Raw genomic sequence first — 11,814 nt, 5'->3', positions numbered from 1 at the left:
AGAGGATTCTGTAGATAGTGCTGGTAGCCTCTTAGAGGAGAAATGGAAACTGATTGGAGGCAAAGAAACCAGTGACCACAGCAAGAGGCTGTAGACAACAGGGAAGTTTGAGGAGAATTTAGGAGATAAATGTTGGCACAACAAGATGTGGATGTGAGGGAGATGGGAGAAGCAAAAGACAGGGCAAATGCAGGCTTTTGATTGGGGTGACAGGATCCATGGTGGTGCCACCAAGCTAAAAGAGAACTGAAAGGTGCAGGTGGTACTGAAAGTCACTAGAGTGGGGAGGTTTGCTAAAGGAGAGCGAGCTGATCCATATCTCAGGGAAACATGGTTCCAGGGAAAGGGTTCTGCTTTCGTGGATGTTTACAGTGAATATCACCTAAGAAGTTCTTAAATTCTTGCATCCAGATGTGTTTAATCCAATGCTTTACAACTTATACAGCACAAAAGTCCTGGTTCCATAAGTAAAGCCAGAAGAGGTTCATTTCCCTCTAGTGGTGCTCAGCCAGAAGTGGCTTTGCCTGCCCTCCCCTCAAAAGGGACATTTCATTTGGCAATGTTGGGAGATATTTTTGGTTGTCACAACTGACTGTGGGATACCACCTCTGGCACCTAGTGGATAGAGGCCAGAGATGTGATGCTGCCTAATAAATGCCCTACAATGCACAGGACAGCCCCACAACAAAGAATTTTGGGCCCAAAAATGTCAACAGTGCTGCTGTTGAGAAACCCTTCTCTGGAAGAAGAGTGGAACTTTGACAATGACTAAGAGAAACAGGTCAAACACAGGCACACTTTGATTCTATCTCCTTTCTGTCTGGCTGTCCGGGATCCTGGGGACAAGGAAGAAGGGGATAAAACCTGAGAAGGAGGTTAGAGGTTACTCTCATCACTTTGTGGCACCTAGATGGTAGTGGTGGGAAATCCTTTCTCCTCCAGCCAAAGCAGGGATAGCCCTGTTCACTACCAGAAATAAGCTACCTTAGTTTAGCTGGCATATTTGTCGTCACACGCTGTCCTGGAGAGGGGGCAGGAGGATGCGACCAGTTGAGTCGGGGTCCAGAGTCTCACTAGCAAAGTCTGACAAGCAAGGGCATGCGCTCCGAGGCAGAAATAGCCCCAACACACATCCAACAGCGAGTTTTACACTAAGGGCTAGAGCTTCACTACTCCAGTGGGCAGTCTGGTGAACTGGGAAGTCTTGTTACAAATAGTATTTGTAACTTGGGGAAACATATAGTAAAGTGAGCTAAGGGATTGAGGTCACAGTCCTGAAGAGCACTGAAAATTTCAGTTAACAGCCAGAGAACACCAGACAGCGGGGCCCCGACGCACCTGTGAACAGGAAGCGCGAGTCATTAGGAATCAGGAAGCCAAGAAATCCGGCGCGTTTGAGAGAACTGGCCTTCTACAGAGATAAGTCATTGTCAAACACTAGGCCCTCTCTCATTCCAGGATAACCAAGGCCCACCACAATTCCTAGAATTTCCTCGCTCCGGACGAGGCTTAAAACCGGATAGCTGGCCGAGTCTACAGCTGGAAATTAGTGACCAGGGATACCGGCCAAACTACTTAAGCTCCGCCCCAGAGAGCGAGCATGCGCAGCTCACGATCACGGCCCCTCCCCACGCGGGTTCCCCCTCCGTCAGAGAGCATGCGCAGTCTTCCTGCCGCCCCGCCCCTCTCTTTCCTGAGCCTCCGGTTCCTTAGAAACCAGGCGGCGCGTTCCCGGTTGCGGTGCGCTAGATTCCGGTGCCCGCGCGTCTCGGTAATCCTCCCTCGCCGAGGGCCAGTGGCCGCCGAGACCCGTCCGGCCCCATGGTTTCCCGTGCGATGCGGAGCGGGCAATGCCAGAGTGCCAGGTGAGGTGCGGCCCGCGGCGGCGGTTGAGGGTGAAGGAGGGCATGGCGCGGCGCGAGCGGGCGCCGGCCAGGCCTCTTCAGCGGCCCGGCGCTGGAGGTCGGAGGCTGGGGTAAGCCGGACACGGGCTGGAGGGGCATCGCTCTAACTGCCTGCACTGCCGAGGCGTGTAATTCGAGGTCCGAGTCGCCCGGTATTCGCGCTCCCCACCTCAGAAATAGGACCTGCACGCTTGATTGTAAGATTGTAGAATTTGGGATCCTGGAAGGACCTCGCCTTTACCGGGCGCGGAAACCTACGCTCCCCCACCCAGTGCCTGGCAGATACCCTACCTGTGTGAGGATGGGCGGTTTGTGGGCCAGGATGTGCAGGTGTGGAAACCGCAGACAAAGGCCTTCTGAGATAAATAGCTGGTCGATCCTCTTTCAGAAAGAGATGTGAATTTAGGAGGTAAATCTTCACTGAAGGAAAATGTGTTAGGAGAAAAAGTGGGAGAGGGGACACCCCTGAAGTTATAGGTGGCTCTCCCAGTCCCCGAGTGCCCACTGGCCTCGGCAGTTCCAAACCTTCATGGCCCTGCCCTCCCTTTGAAGCGTAGGAAGGAAGCGGATAGATTTGTGGAGACAAAATGTGAGGCAGCGTATTCCCGTGAAGGCGTTATGAATGAATGGTGAGGGCAGAGGAGAGGAGCGGGGAGATGAGGGCTTCCTAGTGGATGTGTGAGAGTTTACCAAACGACAGCGAAATCTAAAGAGGATAGGGAGAGAAAAGTTTAAAGTAGCGTTGGATAGACATCAAGGAAGATTATAAAACATCTTGTGTTTATTATTCCCATAGCGTCTGGCTAAAGTCTCTAAGATGCATGAGGAAGAAAGTGGGTACACTTTGAGTGTCTAGAACCAGGGCTGGGCACTCTCCAGTGGACCTTTGTAAGCCCTTAGTGTCTGACCCTACCGCTGAAAGGAACAACTTTGAATTTAGAAAAGAAAAACTCTTAAAGCTTTATGGTGATAAGAAGAGATGTGCAGAGGAGGGTTGTCTTTAAGAATTGGGCAGTGAGATTCAGTTTTGGAAAAGAAACCCATTAACTTCTGAAAAGCTACATCAGGGGACAAAAGAGTTTTAAGACTATCTGTTTTACAGAAAATGTGAAAATTTTGCTGCTTTTGGACTAGAAGTTTAGAAAATCTGTCTGGACAAAGAGTTGAAAATTTTTAGCAGATAGTTCTGTTGATGGAATGAATCTCCATTTGACAGGTAAAGGTTCTGTTGTGAGAAGCTCTCTGACTGCTTGGTTGCCCCACTTTTCCTATGGGATGATTACTTTTGGGTCTGATCTAGTTATTCTTTTTATGTCCTAGGAAACTTCGGATATGATTTCTCAAGTAATACTAGAACCCATTAGTAACAGGACAACAACAACAACAACAAAAAAATAGTCCCCCCCCCAAAAAAAGGATTTAAGAATTCACAGTATGAGAAAAAGAAGTGTGTGATTTTTAGATCAAAATCAATTTATTGCCAGCTTGATAAAACTAATTTTCAATGCCAATTTGACTCTGCAGCAGGATTTTTTTGTTTTGTTTTGTTTTGGGGTGATAAGAGAAGATATATTGAAAGTATGATAAGGTTAATAGGTCAAGTAAGTTTAAGGAAGAAAGTATTGCCTTTAAGTCCATACATCAATGCCAGGCCTTAACTATGGATATTGTGACTGTGCATTTTATTGGCTTTTCTTGCATTTGTGGAAATAATTTTTATAAATACCTGAAGAGATAAAATGTGGTATTATCAGAAGAGTGTTACATAATTTCTGTATAGAAACTCCATTACTTTCGTGTTGACCAGGATGGAAGTTAGAGAAGTAGGCCAAAGTCAAGGTAGAGTGTAAGGGAGAAATTGCTATCTCTTGGACCTGAGGCACTGCTAGATGGGTTCTGGAGGGTACTTGGAGTGTGAGTACAAGTATCTTCTTGAACAAGCTGTTGAAGATACTGCTTAAATTGTGTTCCATGGATTTGTGTGCATTTTCTGAACTAATACAGTCAGAAAGACACTTGTTTCCAAAGAGGAGTATAGTGGATTTACAAAGGACTTTCAAAGTATTTCTTAGTTTCTGTGGCAGTGAAACCTTGGACAAGTAATTGCTTAGCATCGACTATTTTCTGGGGCAGCTGAGGGAAGTTATCAAATATGACCTGTAATAAAGTAATCAGCAGTATTTAACAGGTCAACCATGAGGAAACTGTACCAGATACCAGTAATGCTAACAGGATCTACTTTCACTGAACTGATTTTCTAGTTTTATGATAAGAAGAAAAATGAACTCGGGATGCAGTATTACCTGATGTAAGAAGTTATAATACAGAAGTCGGTGTTTAGAAAACACGGTAATGAAACAGAGAGACCACTAATTTAGAAGTAGGGAAAGAACATTTCTGATGCCTAAAAAGTGACTCATGCATGTTTATAGTAGGGGGGTTCTTTTCTAGATAATCCAATATTGGAATTGGAAAGTATCTAGGAAAAAAATTGAAGATTTTGCTATTTTTGAGAATTTGTATAAGATATAAGATTATTTTACATTATTTTCTTACAAAAGTAGAAGCTTAGAATAACTTCATTGTGTTAGTAAACTTCAAGACAATCTAAAAGTACAAAATACTTGAAAATTTAGCTGTCAGGTTTTTTAAAAAGTGATGAATGAAAGATACTTGAAGTAAGCTTGAGCTCATGAAAGTCAAAATGATTAGAGATACTGAGAAAAACATGAAAGGAGTAAGACTTCCCTGCACTCTTATTAATACCTACTGATGAATTAGGCATTAGGTGAGGAATGAGCTCACTGAAGTACCATCTCTTCAAACCTAGACAAAGGAAATGAGAAATGGAGAAAGAACACTTAGATAATAAGGATTAAATGTTAAGAAGGAAGATTAGTTTCCCAGCTGCTAAAACAAATACCGTCCAGTGGGTTGGTTTAAGCAATGGGAATTTATTCGCTCATGGTTTTGAGGCTAAAAGAAGTTCCAGATCGGGATGTCAACAAAGTGATGCTTTTCCCCCCAAAGACTCTGGTGTTCTGAGGCCAGTGGCAGGTGATTCTTGGTCCTTGGCTTTTCTGTCACATGGTAATGTTTTCTCTTTTCTCCCTGGTTCCCATTTACTTTCAGCTGCTTCCCATGACTTTTTATGTCTGAATTTCATTCTATTTATATAGGACTCTAGTAATCTGTTTTAAAGCCCAATTTAATTCATTTGGGCCACACCTTAACTGAAGTAACATCTTTAAGAGATCCTATTTACAAGAGGTTCACACCCACCAGAATGCAGACCAAGACCAAGAACATGACCAAACTTGGGCACACTATTCAATCCACCATAGAAAAGATGAATATTTCTCTTTTACTTAAATATACTTAAGCCCTCATGGGAGATGACACCCAGGGATAAGTCTGGCTCTGGCACCATGGGATCAGCAATACCATCCTGACCAAAAGGGGGAAAAGAAGTGTAACAAATAAGGTATCAGTGGCTGAGAGAGTTCAGATAGAGATGAGAAGCTACTCTGGAAATTTCAGTTAGACATTGCTACCTATCATAACTTGCCAAATCCCAACCAAAACCATTCTGGCCAATCCTAAAGAACAGCTAGGGCAATATATAAGATTCTACTAAGTTTCCACGCACTAGAGTAACTTTCCAGAAACGTACAAACTCTAGAAGAGCCCCTGGACCAGATAAGTCCTAAAACCTACAGGGTCCAGCCTTCCAGAACATCAACTAGTTCCATCTCCCAACCCATTATTATTGACAGCCCCTACCAACATGAAAATGTTAGAATGGACATAGCCCAAATACCCCCCAAAGAGTGGGAGAAAGATCAAAGGTGATAGTGGAGTTATACAGAGAAGGTAGGGTTTAACAAATGACTGCTGAATCATTAAATTGGTATTTCTTTTAGTCTCCAGAATCTTAGAGCAGCTAGAAGTAAAAACCTAAAATTGTAGAATTGTAACCCTTACCAAATTCTACCACTAATTGTTGTGCTTTTCTGTGAAATTTATTGTTTTTTTGTATATATGTTATTTTTCACAAGAAAGGAAAAAAATGTCAATTGTGATGATTAAAAAAAAAGCCAAAAACATTTATTCCTTCTAGCCTCCAATGTCTTGGAGCAGCTAGAAAGAAAAATGAGAGATGGATTTGTCTTGTAACTACTTGTTGAAGAATGCTTTGAAAATTATTGCTTATGTCTTTCTTTGCTTTGTATATATGTTTTATTATACAATAACAAAAAAAGAAAATATATACATACTTAAGCCCTCTCCTTAAGCACTTGTTCTTTAGTTCCTACTCTCAGAAAGGGGAGTTACAAGTAGTGCCTTTATCCCACTGCTGCTGCTCATGAGAATATCCAGTAAAATGCTAAATACTTGGGGACCAGGATAGCCTTGGAACTGCGGGGGGACAGCTTACTCTCCGTGCCACCTCTTAAAGTCATTCCCAAGAGTTTCTTCTTTAGGGTTGCTATCAGTTCTCTACAATGAAGGATTGGGCTGGAAAGAAGGCTCTGAAGAATGGGAACTGAGTATTGAGCACAGTCTTCCCTTCTGATCTGGATAGCTGTGCTATTCTCATACTGTCAGCTTACAATTTTCTCAGGAGAATAGCCCCCAAAAGAGAAGACCCAAAGTACTTCTATTTGGCTTTGAGATTTGCCACCTCATTTTACAACTTCAAAATGTTTATTACTAGTTTCATAATTATATTTTGCTTAAAACGATAACTTTGTGCAAACCATGTAACTTCTGGACTAATTTCTTCACCTGTATAATTTTTAACAAAATTGTGAATACAGTTTGATCACAGCTACGTTAAACATATCAAATTAGTCAAGAAAAAAAAAACAAGAGAAGAAAGTACAGAATGATTTTGTGTACTATAGTGATTATATATTTAACAAAATAAAACAACCATCCTAAAAGTTTTCATCTGATGTAAATGAGGCTTTTTTTATTAAACAGAACAACATACAAACACCAACATTCTTACCATATGATCATTCCGTTCTTGATAGTCAGTAACTCACAATATCATCACACAGTTGTGTATTTATCATCGTGATTATCTCTTAGAACATTTGCATCAATTCAGAAAAAGAAATAAAAAGAAAACAGAAAAAAATTCATACATACCATACCCCTTACCTCTCCCTTTCATTGATCACTAGCATTTCAGTCTACTAAATTTATTTTAACTTTTGTTCCCCCTATTATTTATTTATTTTTATTCCATATGTGTTCTAGTTTGCTAGCTGCTGGAATGCAACACACTAGAGACCGGGATTGACTTTTTTTTTTTATTAATTAAAAAAAGAATTAACAAAACAATTAGAAATCATTCCAATCTACATGTACAATCAGTAATTCTTAATAACATCACATAGTTGCATATTCATCATTTCTTAGTACATTTGCATCAATTTAGAAAAAGAAATAAAAAGACAACAGAATAAGAATTAAAACAATAATAGAAAGAAAAAAAAACAAAAAAAACAAAAACAAAAAACCTATACCTCACATGCAGCTTCATTCAGTGTTTTAACATAATTGCATTACAATTGGGTAGTATTGTGCTGTCCATTTCTGAGTTTTTATATCCAGTCCCGTTGTACAGTCTGTATCCCTTCATCTCCAATTATCCCTTCTCTTTTTTTTTTTTTTTTTTTAATTAACGGAAAAAAAGAAATTAACCCAACATTTAGAGATCATACCATTCTACACATGCAATCATTAATTCTTAACATCATCACATAGATGCATGATCATCATTTCTTAGTACATTTGCATTGGTTTAGAAGAACTAGCAACATAACCGAAAAAGATATAGAATGTTAATATAGAGAAAAAAATAAAAGTAATAATAGTAAAATCAAAACAAAACAAAACAAAACAAAACAAAAACCTATAGCTCAGATGCAGCTTCATTCAGTGTTTTAACATGATTACTTTACAATTAGGTATTATTGTGCTGTCCATTTTTGAGTTTTTGTATCTAGTCCTGTTGCACAGTCTGTATCCCTTCAGCTTCAATTACCCATTGTCTTACCCTGTTTCTAACTCCTGCTGAACTCTGTTACCAATGACATATTTCAAGTTTATTCTCGAATGTCCATTCACATCAGTGGGACCATACAGTATTTGTCCTTTAGTTTTTGGCTGGATTCACTCAGCATAATATTCTCTAGGTCCATCCATGTTATTACATGGTTCATAAGTTTATCTTGTCTTAAAGCTGCATAATATTCCATCGTATGTATATACCACAGTTTGTTTAGCCACTCTTCTGTTGATGGAGATTTTGGCTGTTTCCATCTCTTTGCAATTGTAAATAGTGCTGCTATAAACATTGGTGTGCAAATGTCCGTTTGTGTCTTTGCCCTTAAGTCCTTTGAGTAGATACCTAGCAATGGTATTGCTGGGTCGTATGGCAATTCTATATTCAGCTTTTTGAGGAACCGCCAAACTGCCTTCCACAGTGGTTGCACCCTTTGACATTCCCACCAACAGTGGATAAGTGTGCCTCTTTCTCCGCATCCTCTCCAGCACTTGTCATTTTCTGTTTTGTTGATAATGGCCATTCTGGTGGGTGTGAGATGATATCTCATTGTGGTTTTGATTTGCATTTCTCTAATGGCCAGGGACATTGAGCATCTCTTCATGTGCCTCTTGGCCATCCGTATTTCCTCTTCTGAGAGGTGTCAGTTCAAGTCTTTTTCCCATTTTGTAATTGGGTTGGCTGTCTTTTTGTTGTTGAGATGAACAATCTCTTTATAAATTCTGGATACTAGACCTTTATCTGATATATCATTTCCAAATATTGTCTCCCATTGTGAAGGCTGTCTTTCTACTTTCTTGATGAAGTTCTTTGATGCACAAAAGTGTTTAATTTTGAGGAGCTCCCATTTATTTATTTCCTTCTTCAGTGCTCTTGCTTTAGGTTTAAGGTCCATAAAACCGCCTCCAGTTGTAAGATCCATAAGATATCTCCCAACATTTTCCTCTAACTGTTTTATGGTCTTAGACCTAATGTTTAGATCTTTGATCCATTTTGAGTTAACTTTTGTATAGGGTGTGAGAGATGGGTCTTCTTTCATTCTTTTGCATATGGATATCCAGTTCTCTAGGCACCATTTATTGAAGAGACTGCTCTGTCCCAGGTGAGTTGGCTTGACTGCCTTATCAAAGATCAAATGTCCATAGATGAGAGGGTCTATATCTGAGCACTCTATTCGATTCCATTGGTCAATATATCTATCTTTATGCCAATACCATGCTGTTTTGACCACTGTGGCTTCATAATATGCCTTAAAGTCAGGCAGCGCGAGACCTCCAGCTTCGTTTTTTTTCCTCAAGATGTTTTTAGCAATTCGGGGCACCCTGCCCTTCCAGATAAATTTGCTTATTGGTTTTTCTATTTCTGAAAAATAAGTTGTTGGGATTTTGATTGGTATTGCATTGAATCTGTAAATCAATTTAGGTAGGATTGACATCTTAACTATATTTAGTCTTCCAATCCATGAACACGGTATGCCCTTCCATCTATTTAGGTCTTCTGTGATTTCTTTTAACAGTTTTTTGTAGTTTTCTTTATATAGGTTTTTTGTCTCTTTAGTTAAATTTATTCCTAGGTATTTTATTCTTTTAGTTGCAATTGTAAATGGGATTCGTTTCTTGATTTCCCCCTCAGCTTGTTCATTACTAGTGTATAGAAATGCTACAGATTTTTGAATGTTGATCTTGTAACCTGCTACTTTGCTGTACTCATTTATTAGCTCTAGTAGTTTTGTTGTGGATTTTTCCGGGTTTTCGACGTATAGTATCATATCGTCTGCAAACAGTGATAGTTTTACTTCTTCCTTTCCAATTTTGATGCCTTGTATTTCTTTTTCTTGTCTAATTGCTCTGGCTAGAACCTCCAACACAATGTTGAATAATAGTGGTGATAGTGGACATCCTTGTCTTGTTCCTGATCTTAGGGGGAAAGTTTTCAATTTTTCCCCATTGACGATGATATTAGCTGTGGGTTTTTCATATATTCCCTGTATCATTTTAAGGAAGTTCCCTTGTATTCCTATCTTTTGAAGTGTTTTCAACAGGAAAGGATGTTGAATCTTGTCGAATGCCTTCTCTGCATCAATTGAGATGATCATGTGATTTTTCTGCTTTGATTTGTTGATATGGTGTATTACATTAATTGATTTTCTTATGTTGAACCATCCTTGCATACCTGGGATGAATCCTACTTGGTCATGATGTATAATTCTTTTAATGTGTTGTTGGATACGATTTGCTAGAATTTTATTGAGGATTTTTGCATCTGTATTCATTAGAGAGATTGGTCTGTAGTTTTCTTTTTTTGTAATATCTTTGCCTGGTTTTGGTATGAGGGTGATGTTGGCTTCATAGAATGAATTAGGTAGTTTTCCCTCCACTTCGATTTTTTTGAAGAGTTTGAAGAGAATTGGTACTAATTCTTTCTGGAACATTTGGTAGAATTCACATGTGAAGCCATCTGGTCCTGGACTTTTCTTTTTAGGAAGCTTTTGAATGACTAATTCAATTTCTTTACTTGTGATTGGTTTGTTGAGGTCATCTATGTCTTCTTGAGTCAAAGCTGGTTGTTCATGTCTTTCCAGGAACCCGTCCATTTCCTCTAAATTGTTGTATTTATTAGCGTAAAGTTGTTCATAGTATCCTGTTATTACCTCCTTTATTTCTGTGAGGTCAGTAGTTATGTCTCCTCTTCCATTTCTGATCTTATTTATTTGCATCCTCTCTCTTCTTCTTTTTGTCAATCTTGCTAAGGGCCCATCAATCTTATTGATTTTCTCATAGAACCAACTTCTGGCCTTATTGATTTTCTCTATTGTTTTCATGTTTTCAATTTCATTTATTTGTGCTCTAATCTTTGTTATTTCTTTCCTTTTGCTTGCTTTGGGGTTAGCTTGCTGTTCTTTCTCCAGTTCTTCCAAATGGATAATTAATTCCTGAATTTTTGCCTTTTCTTCTTTTCTGATATAGGCATTTAGAGCAATAAATTTCCCTCTTAGCACTGCCTTTGCTGCGTCCCATAAGTTTTGATATGTTGTGTTTTCATTTTCATTCGCCTCGAGGTATTTGCTAATTTCTCTTGCAATTTCTTCTTTGACCCAGTCGTTGTTTAGGAGTGTGTTGTTGAGCCTCCACGTATTTGTGAATTTTCTGGCACTCTGCCTATTATTGATTTCCAACATCATTCCTTTATGGTCCGAGAAAGTGTTGTGTAAGATTTCAATCTTTTTAAATTTGTTAAGACTTGCTTTGTGACCCAGCATATGGTCTATCTTTGAGAATGATCCATGAGCACTTGAGAAAAAGGTGTATCCTGCTGTTGTAGGATGTAATGTCCTATAGATGTCTGTTAAGTCTAGCTCATTTATAGTAATATTCAGATTCTCTATTTCTTTATTGATCCTCTGCCTAGATGTTCTGTCCCTTGATGAGAGTGGTGAGTTGAAGTCTCCAACTATTATGGTATATGAGTCTATTTCCCTTTTCAGTGTTTGCAGTGTATTCCTCACGTATTTTGGGGCATTCTGATTCGGTGCGTAAATATTTATGATTGTTATGTCTTCTTGTTTAATTGTTCCTTTTATTAATATATAGTGTCCTTCTTTGTCTGTTTTAACTGTTTTACATTTGAAGTCTAATTTGTTGGATATTAGTATAGCCACTCCTGCTCTTTTCTGGTTGTTATTTGCATGAAATATCTTTTCCCAACCTTTCACTTTCAACCTATGTTTATCTTTGGGTCTAAGATGTGTTTCCTGTAGACAGCATATAGAAGGATCCTGTTTTTTAATCCATTCTGCCAATCTATGTCTTTTGATTGGGGAATTCAGTCCAT

The 11,814-nt window shown here is 39.3% G+C and overlaps 1 protein-coding gene across 5 annotated transcripts in view; it reads left to right on the top strand.

Annotated features, from left to right (window-relative positions):
- Positions 1-1,585: 1,585 nt before the first annotated feature.
- Positions 1,586-11,814, top strand: part of GFOD2 (Gfo/Idh/MocA-like oxidoreductase domain containing 2) — a 102,327-nt gene continuing 92,098 nt past the window's right edge. For 2 of the 5 annotated variants that reach the window (XM_077132773.1, XM_077132774.1), the window contains exon 1: positions 1,753-1,865. Coding sequence is in view for 1 of the 5 variants with exons in the window: in XM_077132772.1 (XP_076988887.1) it covers positions 1,601-1,865 (265 nt within the window). In the remaining 4 variants the exon portion in view is untranslated. The other 3 variants (XM_077132772.1, XM_077132776.1, XM_077132775.1) reach the window with 3 other exon arrangements.

Source organism: Tamandua tetradactyla, chromosome 16, assembly GCF_023851605.1.
Source record: "Tamandua tetradactyla isolate mTamTet1 chromosome 16, mTamTet1.pri, whole genome shotgun sequence".
Classification (NCBI taxonomy): domain Eukaryota; kingdom Metazoa; phylum Chordata; class Mammalia; order Pilosa; family Myrmecophagidae; genus Tamandua; species Tamandua tetradactyla.
The sequence above is the reverse complement of the archived record's forward strand: the minus strand, read 5'-3'. Positions and strand labels throughout refer to the sequence as shown.